The 23,036-nt window shown below is 39.6% G+C and overlaps 1 protein-coding gene across 1 annotated transcript; it reads right to left on the bottom strand.

The window, feature by feature from the left end:
- Window positions 1-1,649: 1,649 nt before the first annotated feature.
- LOC146651287 (uncharacterized) lies at window positions 1,650-15,709 on the bottom strand. Its single transcript, XM_085384113.1, has 11 exons — window positions 14,881-15,709; window positions 14,407-14,522; window positions 13,888-14,304; window positions 13,585-13,804; window positions 13,256-13,405; window positions 12,375-12,562; window position 11,004; window positions 3,662-3,690; window positions 3,420-3,573; window positions 3,229-3,338; window positions 1,650-2,666 (listed from the first exon to the last, which is right to left on the bottom strand). Exons 1-11 carry the CDS (start codon window positions 14,918-14,920, stop codon window positions 2,355-2,357), a joined length of 1,737 nt encoding a protein of 578 aa, XP_085240239.1. The 5' UTR covers window positions 14,921-15,709; the 3' UTR covers window positions 1,650-2,354.
- Between the last annotated feature and the right edge of the window lie 7,327 nt (window positions 15,710-23,036).

Here is a 23,036-nt window from a genome sequence, read left to right as displayed (position 1 = left end):
ATTTACTTTTCTGAAGTCGGTATGACAATAACGCAACAGTTAGCAATTACAAATGATTGATATATGCACTGATGAAAATACTGAACATTCTTGTTAATGGATTATACCATCTGGATGGTATAATACATTATGCTGCTGCATTCTACTTCCTGTACTAAAGCAAGGTAGCATTTTTCTGATATTGAAATTGACTGTCATGATTCTGTGGCATTTCTGAGCCTGTGAGCAAGCATGTTTCAAAGAAAGGACAGTTTTTATGAAAACTATTGGTGCTGTGGCCAAAAATTGGCTCTTTACTTTTCAAGAACATGGTGACTCCTTCTTCTTTTACTCTATGAAGAACCACTCCTAACTCATTAATATTTTATATTCTACCTGTCAATCAGGTATAGCATGGAAGAAGGAAGCACTTTTCCTGTGATGCAACGCTAAATGTGCTTTTAGTGTCATAAATGCTTTCATAGTTAGCGGGTGACTGACAGTGACCTTGCCACAGCAGAGACAAGTATAACACCACTCAGAATGACAATGCTCACCACAGGCCTAATTAGTGATGTGCAGATGACAACTCTGAAGGAGAGGTCACTTGGGGGTAGCAAATACTTGGCAATATGGTTAGGCTCTCCTAGATATCTTTGCCTCTGGGAAGAACAAGATCGCATGACTTTCTATTATTCAAGGCTGTACCAGCCTTTGACCTACCTTTCATTACTGGAAGTACTGGAAACTTTCCACAATGTAGACGAGATGAAGTGTGGTGGAGGTTAGGAGATGTATAATGCCTCTTTTTTTTTGTATGGTGACAAGCTGACAGTATTTGGCCTCCCTCTGATAAATGGGAAGACCATAATGCAGCAAGATACTGACACACTGATTTGACTTTGAAGTTATTTTAAATATCTTTTCAAGGTCTCTTATAAGGTGTAAAAAAGAAACAAAAACATATTTTAGAAGGTTCCCTTTTTTACCTTTCCCTGAAATTTTCAACACACAGCTTCAATCTTTAAAGATTTCACAGAGATGAGGTGAGACTCTCATTCTACAGAAACATCAGCATCAGCACAGTGGGTAGAGACTGCCGGGGGGTAGAAAAATGGCAAGAAGAACCAAGTCCCTAAGTTTGTGGCATGAAAGAGAATGGAAGTTAATGAGCAGCTACCTGGATTTAATCTGCTCGCTCAAGCTGCATGTTGTGTTTGTGCACACCAAACTTTGATGCCTTACTAAAAAGAAGTAAGACAATGATTGAGGTGCTTGACTTATAAACAACATACAGTCGAGCTCTTTCAGGCCTATACTGAAAACTGCATCTCTTAGGAAACTAATTAAAATCAACTTTAAATTAACTTCCACTAGGGCAAAGTGAAGTTTATTATGTGACATGTATTATAATTAATGAGTTTGCTGTATGAGATCATTTGTCATGTCCTAAGTTCAGCTTTGAATTACAAACCTATTTCCAAGGACTTCTGCACTGCAAAAATGGCTAGTCTATATTTAGGAAAAAAATACTACATTTGATACAAAAAGCACTGAAAACAAGTGAAATTATCTGTCCATGCAGCAAGTTTATTTTACTTAATAAGAAATCTTGAAATAAGATTTTTTAATCCAGAAATAAAAGAACACATTTGAGAATTGAAGAGGGTTAAAATAAGCTTTAAAGAGCTCAATTTAAGATAAAATTACTTGATATCAAGTCCCAAATATTAGTTAAATATGCTAAATTACAGTCTTTTTTTATGTTTTGAATTCTTACTTGCAGCAAATGAATGCACTGCAACGAGAAAAATAGTTCTAATACTATGAAAAACTACTCAATATTAGTGAAATATGATTAATTTGTTTCTTGATTCAGGTTGGCTTATCTTAAAATAGAGCCGAATCAATATTAAATCCAGGCAAAAAAAACCTTAAAACAGACCTTTTTCCTACTCCTTGGCTTCTACTGAAATCACAACCAGGACAAGAGTGATATGCCAACATTTATTTCTCTCATGAGAACAAAATCCTTTTTTTTAAACAAAATAGGGCTGCTGCACAATCCCTAAAAGTCTAAATCAACCCTTTAAAAGGCCTAAACACAGAAAAAAAATTACAGTTTTGGCCTTAAACTTTTGTGACAGTCACATAGTCTCACAATGTTATAAATAATGGCATTACTGACTTAAAACTTTACATGCCTCAGGTAAAGTGTCACTAAGAAAAAAAAACAACAACTTTCATTTGTAAAGCATCTTAAGTAAAGCCGTTTCTCAGGACATTGCTAGGCAAATTAGGAACAAAGTTGTACAAACGTACTACAAAACTAAACAAACTGCAAATGACCTGATAAAATCCTGCTTGGTATTCACCTATTTTTCAAAGAACGACTTCCACTCAGCTATTGCTTTCTTATATGCACTAGTGGCATCTTGATCATGGATGGCATCAGTTATTACCTCAGTTTGTATGACAGAGAGGACCGTTGCAACACATTTTGGGTATGTTAAGTGCAAGGTGTAGTAATATGCCATCAACACCAACATTCCTTCCCAGAAATCCTCCAAGGGGAGAGTGGTCACTGGTATGTTTCCTACAGCAACAATGCTGGTTGTTCCATCAAAAAGCAGCACTGGGGAGGAGAGAGGCCGCTTCTCCAGGTATAGCATTGCATCTTCACCCGGCTAGAAAAGCACAAAAAAAGGACAAATTCTTCAAGATTTTCAATGAAAGGGTTGCTGTGCATCCAAACAGCTTAAGACACAAATAGCAATATCAAGAGTTTAGAATGCTCCAACTGATTTACTGTTGGAATAGAAGAAATAAATATAAAATATCTGACTTACATAAATATGAAATTTTGGAAATGTATTAATTCTGAGCATGAATTTTCTCTAATTTGCAGCATTTTTATCATGTCTATTTGTGCTTTTTTTCTCATTTGTTTTTTAAAACAATTTCTTTTAACTTTGTTACATATTCTAGTTTTTGAAGGCCTTTTTAAATATATCATTTTACTGCTTCTACTTGTATCCTAACTGCAATGTGCTTTTGCTCTGTGCTGCCTCTCTGGAGTAGGTTTTGAATAACAATTAAGAAATCCTGAATAAGGAGTAATTTAATCCCTGCTGAATTGAACTTCGACCTACTCTTATTAAGCAGGAAAAGCAAAATAATAATATTAATAATAACAATACAAGTAAATGGAGTACAAGTTACAGTGGCTGGTATTGCAGCTGTTCTCACCTTGAGGATATGAAGGAGAGCCTCACTGGCACTTCCCAGCCGCTTTGGTGGTGTAGTTTTTGAAGGAAAAAGAGATGGAAGTGCATTGAAGAGAGTGACAGTAAAATCCACTGTGAACAGAGAAAAGTATCTCAACAAAGCAATCCGAACATATCTGATGTGTGGATTTAATGTATGAAAAGGCCACTTACCTCCACGTACATCCAAGGGGAGAGGAGGTTTCAGGACCTTCTTCCAAATGCCATAGAACTGCACTTTCGAACAAAACTCTGCCCATCGACCCTTCATTTGATCTATGTATTTGCAGTTGGAGCCACCAATGATGCGACGCAGTTCATCCATCGCCTATGACAAAGTTGTGCTCAGTTAGTCAAGAACTAACTAAACCTATCCAGAGAAAGCAAGGAATTTAACTGAAGGTAGTTGAACTTACATTTTGTATGTCTTTGAAGCACGGGTATGCTTCTGTGACGCCCACAAGTGTATGGTCACAATTGTAATTTTGTTGTGAATTGTTTTTGATGTAAAAGACCTGATTTTATGGTGGTATTGCACTTTTCATTTAGCGTTATGGACAATGTAATTGCGTGGCATTGCCACAAGGGGGAGATAGTGGTGAGTGCGATAGGCTGTTGCAACGCGTCTCGGCCTCAGACGAGGAAGAGCCTGCAGACCGAACGCAACTGATGTCTCCTGTCTCTGCTTTTCTGTTAAAAAAACAGGTCAGTAGTTCAAGTTTGCTCACCACAATGTACATATAAAGGCAAGAAAACTTTTTCTGTCTTAGTTTAAAGACCGCAAATGTTGTGAGAGAGTGTGTTTTCACTGATTGAGAGAAAGCTAACTATACCGCCATTTGTAATGGCAGCCGCCATTTCACTCGTAGTCTAAATAGGCAGCTGGTCTTATTACCTGTTTTATTTTGTGACAAATGGAGCTCTTAGACACTTCTTTTATCCTGGCATTATTGGAAGTTACAGTTGATTAGGACCTACCCAGTTCTTATGTGTCAAATGTAAATAGTCTGATGTATACTGTTTGTGGATGATTGTGAACTGTTTGTGAGCAAGGGAAGAATATTTTTGTTTATTGGTTACAAATGTAATATATTGTTTGAATCTGTTAAAGTATAAGAAAAGTATAAAGGTGACATAAGCGGGTTAATTGCAGTGTTAGTGGTGCTGCACAGAAATGTTTTGATGCTGAAATGCAGTAAAATTGGTTACAGATTTATTGTAAATAAGGACGTTCATATACAATGATTATTTTGTAAGTTTATTCTTGTGAGAGTGCAAGGTAACCAAAAGGGTTTGAGCTATGGACCTAATTGAATGTTTGTGTTGTTAAAAGCGAAATGTGTGTGTCTAAATGAAAAGAAAAGGACGTTGTTAAACTCTGTTAATAAATGAGACGAGGAAGAGCCTGCAGACCGAACGCAACTGATGTCTCCTGTCTCTGCTTTTCTGTTAAAAAAACAGTTTAAAAACAGACCCCATCGAAGGCCTGTAACATAATTTTGGTGGCCCGTACGGGGATCAGCATGCTACGTGGGTGACTGCTGATCCTTTAATCAACAAACCAGAGACAGCCATCACAGGGCAGGCGTGTTGGAACAGCAGACGTGCAACTGAGGCAGCAGCGGGACCTGTGTCGAGGAGGGGAACCCCTGCTGGAGAGGTGACGGGCTGCGTGTTTGAGCTGACTGCACTGTGAGGAGTGCTAGCCAAAAGACACAGAATGGAGGACAGTGAAAGAAAAGAACTGGCTTGGCAGATCAGAAAGAGTCTTTATGCACTGACAGCAGAGGAACTCTTCCAGATTGCTACAAACATCACACCAGTACCTGATGTGGACCCCGCAAGTGTAAGACGTGGTGATGAGGAAAGTTGTTTTGATTATGTTTGTGCTTATCTACGCTGTAAGACATTGCTTGACTTAGAGGATCAGGGGTTTTCACACCTACTGCTGTTGAAAGATGCTATTATTCATCTCATTGATAGTCATGCCGCTGAAGTATCTCACCCTGTAGTCTCAGAGGAAAATGTTGTTACTCTCACAACACTTAAGCACCCGGAACAGAGTGATGTACTTACCTCAGCTATATTGCCTCTTGAGTCTGTTAATCCACAAATAACAGAGTATGAAATGCTAAAGGCTAACTACGAGGCACTTGGTAAAAAGTTAGCAGATTTACAAGTGACATCTGCAACACAAGACACACCCACCCCCACTATTACACAGTCACTCCAGCCTCGAGCTGAGAGCGTGACAAACAGCCGCTCCACCACAGACATGCGACAATCTAAGCCTGATCACATGGTTTCCCTAAGAGACCTGCCATTTTTGCAACGCAGAGAGTTTAAAGTACATGGTGGTCAGGTTGGGGACATTGCATCTGACATTAGCTACCATGGACTGTGTAAGCAGATTGAGGAGGGGCTCAAGGTGAAGCACACAGAGGGAGAGATCATTCAAGGTGTGCTCCGTATTATCAAGCCTGGACAGTTTAAGGACATGTTGATCAGTAAAGATGACTTGACCCTCATTGAACTCAAAAGCTTACTACGTTCACACCTGAGTGAGAAGAGTGGGAGTGAGTTATTTCAGGAATTGTTGAGCACTAAGCAACATGACCATGAAACTCCACAACAGTTCCTCTACAGGATGATTGGACTGAAGCAGAAAGTCATGTTTGCATCCAGGCAGGATAACATGGACGTTGCGTATGAGACACGTACGATCCAAAATGTATTTCTACGCACCATTCATCAAGGTCTTCTACCAAAATATAGTGACATTCGTAATGAACTCAAGCCACTACTATCAGACTACAGTGTGTCAGATGAAGCCTTGATAAGGCAAGTGAACAAAGTGTCAAGCGAAGAGAGTGAGCGACAGCGAAGACTGGGATATTCCACTCGACAAAAGGTAACACATGCTCATACTGCTCAACTTGAACCTGCCAAAGACACTGAAATGACTGACTGTAAATCTAAGAGTAAGAATAAAGTCATAGAAGAGCTGGCTGCGAAGGTGGAAACCCTGACCAAAGTGGTTGAGTCTCTCACAGCCAGTCAGGCTCGTGAACCCACTTGTCAGTGTGCACACCCAAAGCAGAAGCCCAGACAAACTGCAAAACAGTATGGCTGTCCCAAGTGTATTGAAAGTGGGGCTACTTCATGCACTCATTGTTTTATCTGTGGGGAGACAGGTCACAGGGCAGTGGGATGTCTCAAACGAAGCCAACCCAGAAGCTCTAGTTGGCCTCCTGCTGATACACACACGCCCAGAACCAGTGGACAGCCAGACCCAAAATCACGAGGTATGTGCTCAGAAGAGTTTGCTCATGTCAGAAGTAGTTGGGCGACCCTTCCAACGAAAAATGCAGACACAGGGGCAAGTGAGAGAGTGGCACAGCTTGTTGGGAAAAAATGTAAAATCAAGTGTTACATTCATAGCTTTGCAGTGGACTGTTTATTGGACACAGGTGCACAAGTGAGTCTCATTGATCGCCAGTGGGCAAAAACCTACCTCTCTGACCACAAACTCCGGCCACTGACAGAACTTATTGGAGATAAGGCTCTTAGTGTGCTTGGTGTTAATGGCCAGCCATTACCCTACGACGGCTGGGTGGGCGTGATGGTGAGTCTCCCAGAGAATAGTGACCCAAACTTGACTGTACAAGTCCCCTTTTTAGTAAGCAGTGTGCCCATGGACTGCCCCCTGATTGGTTTCAATGTAATTGAACAGCTGATACTGGGGCCAAATGCTAGTACAAACCTCATACCCACCATTGTGAGCCTCCTGCGCAGCGCGATGAACCTCCAGGATGACACAGCGACGGCACTGGTCAACTTCATCCAGACCAAGCTTACCAGTGATAACGTGGTCAGCCAGAGTGTCCTAAAAGTGGGCCTGTATGATGTAGTAATTCCAGCTGGTCAAGTTAAGTATGTTAAGTGTAAAGTCTCCTCTACAGTTGACAGGTCCAACCCTCTCGTGCTCTTTGAGCCAACTGAGAGCAACCCACAACTGCAACAGCTTGATATTGGCAACAGCCTCCTCACAGTTTGTGATGCCAGAGTCCCATATGTCAAAGTACCTATTGGCAACCACACTAAGCATGATGTGACCCTCACCGGCAGAGCAGCCCTTGGAACTATTGAACCAATAGCAGGAGTCGTACAAACTGACTTACCAAACCTCGGTGAGCCCAAAGTGACTCAAGATGTCGACCCTGATGTATCTCAAATACCCCGGCAGTGCGGTGAAGATCAAGCAACACAGGAATGGGATCCACCTGTTGATGTTAGTCACCTGACTGAAGACCAACAGACTGTTGCCAAGAAAATGTTAAGGGAAGAGTCAGGGGCTTTTGCACGTGATGAGAATGACATGGGGTGCATTCCCAGCTTGGAAATGACAATAACACTCAAAGACACAACCCCAATTCAGAAATCGTACACCTCAATTCCAAAACCCCTCTATAAGGAGGTTAAAGAGTATATTGAGGACCTCTTGGCAAGAGGATGGATTGTAAAGTCTAGATCCCCTTACTCTGCGCCAATAGTTTGCGTGCGGAAAAAGGATGGCTCCCTAAGGCTCTGTATCGACTACCGTCTCCTGAACCAGCGCACAGTACCTGATCGCCACCCATTACCAAGAATCCAGGACCTCATTGACACCTTAGGAGGTTACAACTGGTTCTCCATTTTGGACCAGGGAAAAGCCTATCACCAGGGCTTTATAGCAGAAGGATCCCGCCATCTGACTGCATTCATCACCCCCTGGGGCCTTTATGAATGGGTGCGAATTCCCTTCGGTCTTACCAACGCACCTGCTGCATTCCAACGCAGTATGGAAGAAATGCTGGCTCCCCTTCGGGATGAGTGCTGCATTCCATACTTGGATGACATCTTGTGCTACGCCAAGACTTTTGAGGAACATGTGGAAGGGCTGAGGAAAGTCTTGAGAGCCCTGCAGAACTACGGAGTCAAACTCCGGCCGACAAAATGTGACCTATTTAAAAGAGAAGTGAGGTATGTTGGGCGCTTAGTGTCAGCTGAAGGAGTACGCATTGACCCAAAAGATCTCGAGGCAGTGTACGCCCTGAAAAAGGAGACACCTGCCACAGTGGGAGATGTGAGGAGGATTGCTGGGTTCCTGAGTTACTATCGCTCATATATCCAGGATTTCTCGAGAATAGCAAAACCCATCTATGAGCTTTTGCAACCCAAGAAAACCAAAGAGGAGCATCTTCTGGGGAAGGTTACAGGACAGAAGGGGAAAGGCGCACAGTTACCATCCAAAACACCAGTTGAGTGGGCAGAGAAGCACCAGGGTGCCCTGTGTAAGTTGATTGATATGTTGGTAAACCCCCCTGTACTTGCCTACCCGGATTTTGAGCTTCCCTTCGTCCTTCATACAGACGCATCTGATAAAGGACTTGGGGCCGTTCTCTACCAACATCAGAGTGGGAAGCTAAGAGTGATTGGATACGGCTCCCGAACACTGACACCGGCTGAAAAGAATTACAGACTCCACTCGGGCAAGCTTGAGTTTCTCGCCCTCAAGTGGGCTGTCTGCGAGAAGTTCAGGGATTACTTGTTCTATGCCCCGTATTTTACCATCTACACAGACAACAATCCCTTAACTTATGTCATGAGTACCGCCAAGTTGAATGCGGTTGGGTTCAGATGGGTGGGAGAGCTATCAGATTTCAGGTTTGATATAAGGTACAGACCTGGCAAAGTAAATGTTGACGCAGACACCCTGTCGAGGAGTCCCCTTGACATTGACAGATACGTCACTGAATGTACAAAAGAGCTCTCCAAAGAAGCTGTTGCCGCTACTTGGGAGGGATGTGGAGCAGGCAAGCATGGAGATGTCGCATGGATCGCTGCTCTGGTTTTAGCGCAAGGTGACCAGCTTGAACCAGTAATCCAAGAAATGGTCACGCCCATCAATTTGGATGAACTACAAAGGGCTCAAAGAGCAGATCCTGCGATAGGTGAGATCATGAAAATGAAAGACTCAGATCAAAAGCTGACAGATGACATGAGACGGAATGTGAGAGGTCCGGCAAGGAAAATGATGCATGAGTGGACAAAGCTGAGCTTAGAAGACGGAGTTCTGTATCGTAAGACTGCAGAAAAGCGCCAACTAGTCTTACCAGCTAGCTTCAAATCCCTGGTCCTGAAACATCTGCATGATGACATGGGGCATGTCGGGGTAGAAAGAGTTCTCAGCCTGGCGAGGCAACGGTTCTACTGGCCATACATGAGGCGAGACATCGAAGCCTATGTCACCCGGCAGTGTCCGTGCATCAAACAGAAGAAACCGGTGACACATGTCCGAGCTCCCATGTCCAGCATTACCACAAGCTCACCAATGGAATTGGTTTCAGTTGATTACCTCCACTTAGAGCCAAGCAGGGGCGGATATCAGTATATCCTAGTTGTGGTAGACCACTTTACTAGGTATGCCCAGGCCTATCCAACCCGCAACAAGAGTGGCAAAACTGCAGCTGAAAGGATTTTCAGTGATTATATCCCCAGGTTTGGCTACCCTTTAAGGCTGCACCATGATCAGGGGCGGGAGTTCGAGAACGAGCTTTTCCGGACTCTACAACAGTTGAGCAATGTGGGGCACTCTCGAACAACTCCGTACCACCCTCAGGGCAACCCAGCTGAACGCTTTAATCGTACCATCTTGCAGATGCTGAGGACCCTGAGTGAAGAAAAAAAAGAAAGATGGAGAGAATATCTCCCACAGATGGTTCATGCGTACAATTGCACTCGCCATGAAGCAACGGGTTACTCGCCATTCTTTCTGCTTTTTGGTCGACATCCACGAATGCCAGTAGACCTCCTGTTCAAGTTGGTTACTGATGGAGAGCCACAAACTGCAAGAGGTTATGCTGAGAAATGGAAAGAACGAATGACTGAGGCTTACAGGATTGCATCTGGAAACAGCCAAAAGTCAAGTGATCGTGGAAAGAAACACTATGACCGGCATTTGAAAGGAGTGGTACTCCAACCTGGAGACAGAGTACTAGTGCGGAACCTGACTGAGAGGGGTGGTCCTGGCAAGTTAAGGTCCTACTGGGAGAACACCATTTATGTGGTGAAGGAACAGATCAATGACAGCCCAGTGTACAGAGTGACCTCAGAGGCAAAGGGGAAGAAAGTGCGTGTTCTGCATCGCAATCTATTGCATCTTGTCAATGAGCTTCCTGTGGACTTGCCTGCTGTAGATAAGGGGGACGGGCCATCCGCCGTCAAGAAAAAGAAACCAAAACCAGCTCAAGGAGAGACAGAGTTTCAACCCCACTCTGACGCAAGCTCCGATGAGGATGAGAGTTCCATGTATTATGAGTTGAGGTATGATTTGAGAAGTGGGAACAAAGAGGATGCACTACATACCTGTAACCATACTGTTGGACCCCCAAGAGGAACAGCTGAGTTCAGCAGAGTGGTCAACTGTGGAGCACCTCAGCCAACAGAAGCAACAGATGAATTGAGGGAACAAGGAATGGAACAAGATGGTGGACACCAAAGCACTGAACTTGACAACGACATGGGAGAGGAGGAACATGAGAGGGTACAGGAATCAGGAGTCACTGAAGTGCCTTTCACAGTCGACGAAGGAGAAGTTGGACTGCCGCTTTCAGAAAGGGCACAGTATACACCTAACGTGGCCCCGCCGACTAATGAATCAGTTCTAAGAAGGTCTACTAGAGAACGACGGCCTGTTACACATTTCACATATGACACCCTTGGCCAGCCCTCTCTCCGGGTGCATCCATCAGTCAGTTGTGCTGAAGTGCACGAGTCACCAAACACAACACACTACACCATGCCACCATATCCCCTGTTACCTTACTTCCCCCTAGTGCCATATCGCATTCCAACATCTCACTGTGCACACCCAGGCACCTTCCCTGTATATTATAACTGCCCAATCTATACATGTTAGTACACAAGGAATGTGGGTATGTGGGAAGGGGATGTGATTTGAGTTGTTTGAGTAATGAGTATAATGAGTTTTAAAGGGTAAGAGGTTAAATGTCAGGAGCCATTTTCTTTTTGTTGGGGAGTGTGTGACGCCCACAAGTGTATGGTCACAATTGTAATTTTGTTGTGAATTGTTTTTGATGTAAAAGACCTGATTTTATGGTGGTATTGCACTTTTCATTTAGCGTTATGGACAATGTAATTGCGTGGCATTGCCACAAGGGGGAGATAGTGGTGAGTGCGATAGGCTGTTGCAACGCGTCTCGGCCTCAGACGAGGAAGAGCCTGCAGACCGAACGCAACTGATGTCTCCTGTCTCTGCTTTTCTGTTAAAAAAACAGGTCAGTAGTTCAAGTTTGCTCACCACAATGTACATATAAAGGCAAGAAAACTTTTTCTGTCTTAGTTTAAAGACCGCAAATGTTGTGAGAGAGTGTGTTTTCACTGATTGAGAGAAAGCTAACTATACCGCCATTTGTAATGGCAGCCGCCATTTCACTCGTAGTCTAAATAGGCAGCTGGTCTTATTACCTGTTTTATTTTGTGACAAATGGAGCTCTTAGACACTTCTTTTATCCTGGCATTATTGGAAGTTACAGTTGATTAGGACCTACCCAGTTCTTATGTGTCAAATGTAAATAGTCTGATGTATACTGTTTGTGGATGATTGTGAACTGTTTGTGAGCAAGGGAAGAATATTTTTGTTTATTGGTTACAAATGTAATATATTGTTTGAATCTGTTAAAGTATAAGAAAAGTATAAAGGTGACATAAGCGGGTTAATTGCAGTGTTAGTGGTGCTGCACAGAAATGTTTTGATGCTGAAATGCAGTAAAATTGGTTACAGATTTATTGTAAATAAGGACGTTCATATACAATGATTATTTTGTAAGTTTATTCTTGTGAGAGTGCAAGGTAACCAAAAGGGTTTGAGCTATGGACCTAATTGAATGTTTGTGTTGTTAAAAGCGAAATGTGTGTGTCTAAATGAAAAGAAAAGGACGTTGTTAAACTCTGTTAATAAATGAGACGAGGAAGAGCCTGCAGACCGAACGCAACTGATGTCTCCTGTCTCTGCTTTTCTGTTAAAAAAACAGTTTAAAAACAGACCCCATCGAAGGCCTGTAACACTTCAAATATTTTTCTGGGCCTGTCTTCTTCCCTTGTAATATCTGCGTCAATAAAAGTTCGTCTGGCCTCAAACTCCAGGTCCAAAATTTGAGCAACGTCACTTTGGTTGGGTTTTGCATTGGGTTTCCTGTACATGTTGCTCAAGGTTTTGTAATGTCTTGCCTGCATCTTCAGGCTGTCATGGTCTGCTAGGGAAAGCAAAGAGCAATTGTAAGACATGGTGTAACTAGACTTCACAAAATTCAGATTTTTCTAATCAGTCATTTCTAGTTGCATGGTTGTTTTTAAGTATAATATTTCTGAGAATTAATGTTTAGGTTAAATATGTTTGAGTAATGAACTGACCCTATATGTCCTGATCATTTCCCTTTGTGTCCTTTTCTTATAATGATCATGGATTTATGTTAATTGTTAGTTTGAACAGAATCAAATATTAAAACGACAGTTTAAGATGCCCGTGAATAAAACTGTGGTGAAAATAAGGTAAAGGTTGTTTACTGTGTATATCGTTCACATCAGTGTGAACAGTGATTATGAGCTGATGGATAAAAATATTTTAGGTAATTTGATCTATGACAGAAACACTGTGATAAGGCATGATAGATGTGACCAGCATGAGGATTTACATGTGTAAATAATCAGCACTGAGTAACACCCATTACAACACAAAGTGTTAAAATACTTACTATGGCTAACTGGCAAACTGGAATGAGGGATCTATCATATGTTGATTTTACACACCTACTCGAGTTAATGCCAAACCACTATGATTTATGGAATAAACACTTAGAACGGGGTTCATTGCTGCAATCATATTTTGGAAAGAGCTGTAAGAGGAACCACAGTCAGACAGAGGTAGATAAGGGTGATGGTGGACTTACCAACAACATCATCTGGAGGTGCAGTTGAAGGACCTATATCAGCCCTGGGTGCAGAGCATGAGGCTGACTTGGATAATAGTGGTAAAGCCAGGGTAGTATTGTTTGACGTAGTTGGTACAGTGGAGGGTAGCGGCAATTGGGATTCTTTCTCTGAGGAAAAAACAGAAGATGAACAGAATGTAATAACAGGGAATAGCTAGAAAGTTAAGGAAAATACTCAACACTGTATAAATCTTGTGATGCACTCTGAACAGAAAACTGAGGGCAGGTGGTCTCTTTGAAGTTTTAGATGTCCAAAAGTCATTAGTACAGCAGACCAAAGTACACACCTGCATTTGAGTTATCCTCACTGAGGTCATCATTGCTCTCAAGAAGTATGGTATAGTCACTTGAACCACTTGCTTCACCACTTAGGTCACCTTCAGTCCCATTGTCTGTGTCATCTGAGCTGAAAAGAGTCTTCCTGCCTCGTTGTGGCATGGAGCCCTGCCTCTTCCTTGGAGACTTCATATTTTGGAGTCGTTTGTACAGTTTGGTGTAGATGGTCAGCTGTGGTAAAATAATATATATTTGTACATCATTTTATTATCTCACTCAATTTTAGATATTGTAGTGGGTAAAGAATGACTTACGTATGGCATGTGTGTGTCAGCATCACGTAACATGGGGTAATAGTCGACAATCTTCTGCGACATTGCTCTCATTTCGAGTTTGGAGGGGTATGTTACTTCTTTCCCCATGGGACTAGCACGGAGGATTGCAACCATGCTGGTGACGGTGTTCCTTACAAGTCTGCAACATAGCTCCTTCGACATCCTACAGTCCTTTTCCTTTCCACTGTGGAGCAATGCAAAGTACTGACTGCGCACCATGTCCAACTCTGAATCTGTATACACCACATACTCTGGTGGGTCTGGCATTTTCATTTTTTTGTCAGCAGTGTAGGAAATGGGAGTGGAAGTTTGAGGCTGACATTGTGACACATCAAAGCCTAAGGGGTTACTCTCGCTTCGATGGAAAGTGTTGGCATCTTGGTCAGTACTCTTAAACTATAACAGTTGTGGGATATAAACAAAAATACACAATTAGGCAAATTAATGCTAGACAATATGGACAGTAATCATCTTCTTAGTGGTATAATGTGTATTTACCTTTTGGCTGATAAAATCCCAAATCTTTCTACGGAAGAAATTTTCATGGCCCGGAAAAAGATCCTTTAGGTCATCCCGGGTAAAGCTCCTCAAAGTTTCCTCATCAATATTCGCAGCTGTAAAAGAGAAAAACAACTTCAAAAGTGATATTTATTTCTCTTTTCCTGGGCGTGGCTTATTACATATTGAGGTCATTTTTTTTGTCAATAAATGTATTTTAGCAATAAGTAATATTAACAGGATAAAATGTCAAACTTAAAACAGTTTATCAAATATTTGGGAATGCAATAAAACTATTTTTGGCTGTCTTCAAGAATGATGTTCCAAGTCTATTTAGGCAAAGACAGCTCAAGGCTATAATGTGGATAAAGTTCAGAGTAGAGTGCAATCCTAGCTCCAAGTTTCAGAAATGATGCTAACAGATGCTAAGGCTGCTTAGCTAACGTACCAAAATAACTGAAAAATAAGACTTACCCTGCAACACAGACAGTATGGCATCGTCAAAGTTGTCCATGCCGTGACAGCAGTTCTCTAGTTCGGTTCCAAAGCCTCCACTCACAGTACCTGGAAATATCCTACGGCTTAAATAAGAACATTTAGCTAAAGTTAACACATTAGCTAGATTGCTAACTAGCAGCCCTCACAAAACACGACTTTATCTTAATAACACCGTTGTACCATAGTATTTTTCAAATCAACTTAATGTTACCAACCTTAAATTACTGTTCACTTTGTTTAGATAAATAATTTTGATCTTCCTAACGGTCCTGATGGTTAACAAAGCAGGGGAAAAGAGTTTGTCCCGCGTGAAAGTAACGTCACGACAGGAACTGAGAATGCGCATGCAGAAAATTATTTATATTTAATTTTTTTTAAGTAAAAAAAAAGAAAATAAAAATATAAATTCAGTCTTAAACACTTATTGCCTAAAAATAAATATAACTGATGTAATTTAAACCTGAAAAATTGGATAATTAAGGATGCATATATTTTTAAAATTGCCTACCTTTCCCATGGTCCCACACTCTCATCTGTGGCCTTCAGTGGAGAGCGGTAAAGTAAAGCTGCATTGCTACTGCGCGAAAACAGTTCACCATGGCGCTCTGGAGATGTATGATCTGTTTTATCTTTGTTTCTTTAACTCTGAAGGTGCTCCTTAGCCACATAAATGCAGCTCATGGTCGAAGGCAGGATTTTTGGGTTTACTGTGGAATAGATGGCTGTGAACAAGATTTCAGAGTTTTTAACTCATTCTTTCGCCACATTAAACGGACGCACCCTCTGTATTTGATGAATGGAAGCCCACCAAGAGGATGGAGGATCCCCCCAACATCCCACTCTTTAGGATCGGAAAATTTTGGTGTTTCAGTCTTTGCCAACTGTAGTACTGCAACAACAACCAGCACCGTGGAAATATCAACTGGTGGATCTTGGCCTGAAGTGCAGGAGCCTCAGGTTGTTGACAGCCCGATCACGGTAAGTGTTAAACTAAATAAAATGTAGTGTGGCTTCTGATGACAAATTTAGCTATGTCTAACTCCTCGTATTTGGTCCTATATTACTTTTAATCATTTTCTCCATTTTTAATCAAGAGAAATTTAACGAGATCTCGCGATATTATACCGCTAGATATTGTTCTTCAAACTGTTACAAGCGATTTCCACCATGGTTGGATTTTAAATCACAATTTCATCCTGCAGGATGAAATGAAAAACAAATAAACAGAATAGCAGTTCAGTGTAGATAGTACAGGCTATGCTGCAGCCGGAGAAGGCACACACTCTGCGGCTGGCATGTCTCCTGGTGAAGTTTGCATCAAAGACACTCTCAGCGCGTTTAAATCGTTCAATGTGACAGCAATTTGGGTATCTCGTAGGAATTACAGTTTCAGGTAAGACACAGAGTATTTGGAAGCACTGTAAAAAAATCTGTTGGCTAGAAATACTGCCAAAACATGGATAAGAATGATTTTTTTGAAAATTAAATAAATTAATAAATGCATACAATAAAATATATCCATATACTAATACTAACATAAATTCTAAGTGCAAATCTAAATTACGTGATTTAAAAATACATAAATAATTTAATAAATACAACAAACATGTAAAGAAACTAATATCTAAGTGCGAACAAAAATTCATTATTTAAAAAGATAAAATCTCATTCTCATGAATCCAATCCCTAGCCTCATCAAAACAATGGACAACCCCTTTTTTATTGTTTCTTTGTCTTTGATTTCTTTTCCATTTTTTTTCTTTATTCCAAAGAATGAATATTATATTATCTTATATTATATTGAATATTCACAACTGTAACACTAATCACTGTCATGCACTTTGTTTTTTAATGGACCAATCATTAGGTGTAACTGATTATACCTGTTATGTAAGAATTTCTATAATTGGCCAGGAGTTTGGACTAACTTTGTTTTTCTGCTCTAAAGGAAGAAGCTGTTGCTAAAACATCCTTTACCAGACACGATATTACCAGATCTGCTGCAGCTTTTGCTATCAGTGTTCAAGAACAGTGCCACTTATCACAGGTATGTTATAGTCTTAATGGATCAATACATTACATAAGGCAATCAATGTCTTACTTGTTCATAATGGAATTCAGAATTTTTTTTTTAATATAAATGCAGAATAAGTTACTTTTGTTTCAAATGTTTTCACAGAGAACGGTCAAACATATCATCTCAGGAGTGCAACAGTATCAGGCTGTTCTTTTGGATACGCTCAAGGAAAGAATGAAGACAGTGTTTGAAGATAATGCCGAGGGAACCACTCAGCTTCAAGATGAGGCTTTGGCTACATTTGATAAATTCATGGATCCTTTCTCCACCATTGCATATGGACAGTGTAGAGCCATAGGGGAAATGTTCTGTCCAGTCAACGCCGAGGAAGTAGTAGTATCCCAGAAGATATGTTGGGTAAAGCAAGGTCTTTCAAGGGTCATGTCCTTAAGGAACAAAAGTTTTTACTATGTACCATTAATTGAAAGTCTAAAGCAGTTAATGACTAATGAGAGAATCTTTACCATGTTGAACACTGCACCACAAAGAAGCAGAGAGGGATTCTTCTATGATTTTAGAGACGGGTCCCTCTTTACATCTCACCCCTTGTTTTCTCAGAGGCCAAATGCATTGCAATTAATACTGTACACAGATGAAATTGAAATATGTAACCCCTTAGGGTCCCATGCTTCTGCAAACAAATTGGTCATGTTTTATTATACTTTAGGAAATATTGATCCAAAATTTAGGTCAAAGTTAGCTGCAATACGACTTCTTGCTATTGCTAAAGCAAGTGACATTTCTCAGTGGGGTATTGATGTTGTACTGAAAAGAATACTTCAAGATCTATCACTGCTTTACAATGGTGTAAGGATTGAAATGTCAAATGGTGAAATTGAATTGTTTGGTGCTGTTATAGCCATTTGCGGAGACACGCTAGCCCAGCATGAGATTGCTGGCTTTAAAGAAGGGATTGGTTTTGCTTATAGCAAATGTAGACACTGTGAATGCAACTTTGATGATATGCAAAGTGTTTTTGAGGAGAAGAAGTTTGTTCAAAGAACTCTGGAGAAACATATCAGGCAGTGTTTTGAAATAGATAAAGCAAGCACAGATTTATTGAAAGCGTCCCTCAAAACTACTTATGGAATTAATAGAAGAAGCAGACTAGTTGATGTTCCTGCATTTGACCTGATCAAACAAACTCCACAGGACATAATGCATGTTATTTTTGAAGGTGTTGCATCAATGGAAGTTAAATTTGTATTAAAACACCTAATTCTCTCAGGACAATTGGAATTAGACAAGTTTAATTCAGACATTCAAAATTTTCCTTACTCACCTCTTGAAATACGGGATAAACCATGTCCTATTAGCTTTGGCACTTTAGCGGCTAACGACAACAAATTGAAACAGTCTTGTGGACAGATGCTAATTCTTTTAAAAATATTACTTTTTCTTTTGTATGGTGTGGAGAGTGAGTATGTTGTATTTATTAGAAAGTTAATTATGATAGTTCAAATAGTTCTTGCTCCCATTATTTCTTTACAAACTGTATTGCAACTGAGAAATATGATTGAAGAACACCTGTATCAGTTCAAGCAACTTTTTCCCGAAGCCAATATAATACCTAAGCAACATTATATGTTGCATCTTCCCAGTCAAATCTTATCCCTTGGACCTTTAATAAGGAGTATGTGCATGCGCTTTGAGGCAAAGCACTCCTATTTTAAACAGTGGGCTTCTAAGTTAAATTTTAAAAATGTTTGTAAATCCCTAGCAAACCACAATCAATTTCTTGAGTGTTGTCAAAATGAAATAGGCACTGAACATCCTATTTTTGCGAAAGAAAAGGAATCCGGGCCAGTATCAGCTGTTAAAAATAATGAATATGTTAGGAAAAAAATTAAAGAATTTTTTGGAATAGATGTCATGCAGTCTGTTGTCTCAGTGAAATGGTATGTTCTAAATGGCAATAAATACATTGCTGGGAAGTCCATCATTATTGCAGATGTGGATGGCACTTTCCCTGTGTTTGGACTGATAAAGGATATCTTTTTGATTGACTCATCTTTTATTGCTTTTGAGTACCAATGCTATGAAACTTTGAATTTAAATGAAGACTTATTGGCATATGAAGTAACTGTGCCCATTGTTGCTCAAGCTACAGAATTAGTCCATGAGCTCATTGATTACACTTCATACTTTTCTATTAGTTTTAAGGACAGTGTGTTTGTTCCAATCAAATACAGTCTTTCTGATATTATTTCCCATAGAAATCACCCTTAAGATTAGGGTTGCACCAAGTATTGGCTTAGTGTAGTTTGTGATGATATAAGTTGACAGTCATTAAATGTTCCCTAAACCAATGTCAATGTTGTACCACATAATGCTGGCATGCTGGGACAAACAGCTGTCTTTGAAATGTGATTTGTATCATAAATTGTGGTTAATTTTTTTCCCTTATATGTACAACTTTGAAGTCAGACATGATTTTGAATAAATAATATTTTCAACAGATGCCTTGTGTGAATTTCCTAAATCAAGCAAATTGAGTTTGTCACTCTATCTTGAAACAAGTGATATTTTGAGAGACATCTGGTGAGAGACCTAATGTAGGCTATTTTAAGAGTTATTCTTCCCATTTCTGGATTTCTGTACTAATATAGACACAATTATATGGTTATTCTCGATTTAAGTTTATTATCTAAAATCCAGACTTAGAAACAAGTAAATCTTTTTTAAAACAAGGCAAATAATCTGGCCTGTCTAAAAATAAGATTTTAAATCATGGCAAGCACCAGATAATTTGCAGTGTGCATATAGCCTCAATTGGTGTTTTTCCAAAATTTTAATGTTTATTCAATTCCATCCATATGTCATCCGATCTTTTGGAAAATAAGGAAACTATAAATGACGGGGAAATGACAGAAAGAAATATGAGGGAGTTGGTTGTAATTACGCCTACAGATGCTAATAAACCATGAGATAATTGCATAATTAATCCTCCATCATTCTCAAGTAAGCTTGTCCCTTTCTGTGACTGCCTTACACTTGCATGTGTATAAATACATTAGCGCTGTATTAAAGACAAACCCAAAAATGTTCAAAGCCACTGTGTTAGCATGGAATAATCTGAAGAAAAAAAATACCAGTAGCATCTAGCAAAAAAAAAAAAAAAACCTTTTCAAAGTCAATATAATGCACAGGCCAGTGGAACGCTTTCAAGAGCACATTCCCGGTAGATTAATTTCTAATGCAAAATCCACTGTTCCTTGAACTAACTTTAATGTGTTCCCCATAGGGTGCAGTAAGTGTTTCTGTTCCTGATGTCAAAAATGCACCAGTGGAACGAATACAGGTATCGCGTTATTGCGCGTCTGCTAATGAAACACAAGCCTGTGAGTTATTAATTAGCAAATTAGACCAGTGTATAAATGACACCATTACTCTTTCTTTTAAATGTTCTGTGCTTCCTGACAGGAGGTTGTAGAGATATTATTGTGCCACGAGCATACTTCAAATTTGATTGCTTCAGCGGGAGATGAAATAAAAACATACATCATCACATGCTGTATGATGGTGTATGGCTAAACATTGAATGCTAGGAAGAACTGAAATCTGAACCTCATATAACCATTTTAAACCTCCCTATGTTTTATACAAGGTCACTCTTCTTAAGACGTAAGTCAAAAGTTTTGTTCATAGAGTCTAAAAAGTTTAAAGTTCTCAGTCCTAATAAATGAAGTCTTTTGGCTTGGTTGCTTTATTTAACCTACTCTGAGCTGTTCTCTTTCAAAGGCTCTCTCCGTATGTGGACTTTGTGATCATTATGTACACAAGATTAGTATCTATAGAACTGTCATGGAGTGTTTCTATTGAAGCTAGTGCCCATAAACAGTTAAATATACAGTATTTTTCAAGATTTGTCTGTTTATCTTCATCTTTCCTCTGCAGAAAATGCTCATCTGTCCCATGAAGGTTTAGTATCCAGATATAGTACAGTAACTATTGGAGGCAATGTAGCTATGATTGTTTTCCAGTTAATGTATTTTATCAATATTATCAATTTTGTTTTCATTCATATTAATTTGATTCTGTCTCACTAGAATCTCCACCTATAACAGACAGATGTGACATAAAAAGATGGATGAATGCTCGGACCACTGCATTTCCTGACCTAAATGACTGAGCAGGGATCAAGTATAAACTATCAATTAATTTGGCCAGCATGGTCTATTTTATAATTTAACACTTCTTTGCCACTGCTTGTAATACAAAAACAGTTCATTTCTAACATGACTAACCTCATGAATAGTACCAGCTAACTAACTAATAATAACATTCTTGTGATTTCTTGTCATATACCTGGGATGGAATTAAACCCTTATTTCAGCGTCAGGGTTATTTTCTCTAACTTGCTTAGAGATAAATAAATAAAAAACATCTAGTCTCATAGAGATGCTAAAACCTAGTCCATGCATTCATTACTTCTAGACCTTACTATTATTATTCCCTGACTATCAGGATGTTTCAAAAACTGCAGTCGAAAATGCTTCATTGCAGATACCAACAGGGACTGGCAAATAAGATTTCTTCCATTTCTTTTCATTGGCTTCCAATAAAAAGTCCTTATAGTACCATATTTTGTCATGTTCCCAATGCCTGCAGCCTGGTGAAGCTATAGAAAAACACATTAAAGAGTCTCTGGCCGCAGGTGTAATTCATGCATCATCCTTTCTTCTGGGTCCTGGCTTTTATTTTGTTGACCATAAGGATAAGACATTAGGCCCCTGCATAGATTATGGAGCGTTCCGAATAAATTGTCAATGATAAATAGCGCCCACTGTTGATTAGCTGCAGGGCGCTACCATCTTCACCAAATTTATGGCATTCCTAGTGAAATGGATTTTAATAGAGGTCCTCAATTTATGTCAACACTTTGGAAGTTTTTCTGTAGTGCTCTTGGTTCTAAAGTTGGCTTAATGTATCGGTTCTATCCTCAAAGCAATGGTCAAACTAAGCAGGCAAATCAAGAGCTTGAAGCAGCCCTGTGTTGCATTACCGTTACTAATCAAACCACCTGGAGCTCACAGCTTCCTTGCAAAAAGCAATAAAGGATGCAAATGTTTACAAGTCATTTATATCCTACTTCTTTTGTCAGTTGAATAAAGAGTTTAACTGGCACATTAATCATTGTATTCTGTTTCATTTACATATTACACACTGTCCCAACATTTTTCTAAAGTATACTGTAATTAAATTTACAGCTTATTTATTTGCATAAATCAGTTTAATTCACTGTGCAGAACTGCTTTTGTATTTTATATTTTTTGTGTGTCTGTTTGGTTTGTTTGACCATCGCAGAATGTTCTTTTTTCATATGCATCACCAAAGTTTATTTTAGATTTGAGGCAACATATTTCAGTTTTCTGTTTAGGTATCATAATGTTTCCCCCACTGATATTTTAAATAAAAGAGGCATTGTGCATTGACAGACACAATGTAACATGTAACTGCTCAGTGAGTGCAATACTTGCTAATGATTGACAGATCTATGAGTCCCAGTGAAGCTGTTAGCTTGGCTTCTCCTAATGGACAGCAGCATGGATGGATGTCCATGAGGTATTTACAAATTCATGCCCTAATTTATTTTTAATTCCTGTTGATAAAAACTATTTGAAAAAGAGATATTTTGCAGAAGGGAAGACAGAATGAGAACATAAAACTTGGAAAAAAGTAGACACATTGCAATATTAAAGTATTAAAACATAAAACTCACCATCAGTGAATTATTCTTAAATCATCAACTAACTTTCAAAAAGTGTAAGTTAGTATTTTTAACTTCAATGTCTAATTAATGTGGGAATTAATAACAAATACTGTGCAAACATCTTTTCATCTTTTCAGTTGAAGCTCTAATAAATCATGGACAATGAATATTACTGTTAAAACATCATTATGAACAAAGTTATCTCTGATGTGAATTAATGTCACACAGTCAGATGTATTATTTCAAGCATAAACCACTATTCAAAATCCAGAGTCATACCCTCATTTTTGGATGACTCATCCATAGTAGAGGTATCCCAAAGGCCCTCATTTCTCACTCTGG

Source organism: Rhamphochromis longiceps, linkage group LG16, assembly GCF_057381845.1.
Source record: "Rhamphochromis longiceps isolate RC_006_pf linkage group LG16, R_longiceps_female_GT1.1, whole genome shotgun sequence".
NCBI classification, from domain to species: Eukaryota; Metazoa; Chordata; class Actinopteri; order Cichliformes; family Cichlidae; genus Rhamphochromis; species Rhamphochromis longiceps.
Note: the sequence above shows the minus strand (reverse complement) of the source record. Positions and strands in the feature narration are given on the sequence as shown.

Bases quoted from the DNA above. Each gene is read 5' to 3' on its own strand.
- LOC146651287 (XM_085384113.1), bottom strand. From the start codon at position 14,920: ATGGACAACTTTGACGATGCCATACTGTCTGTGTTGCAGG. The intron at 14,523-14,880 runs GTAAGTCTTATT...TCTCTTTTACAG, and splicing joins CATACTGTCTGTGTTGCAGG to CTGCGAATATTGATGAGGAA. The intron at 12,563-13,255 runs GTAAGTCCACCA...TGCTTTCCCTAG, and splicing joins ACCTCCAGATGATGTTGTTG to CAGACCATGACAGCCTGAAG.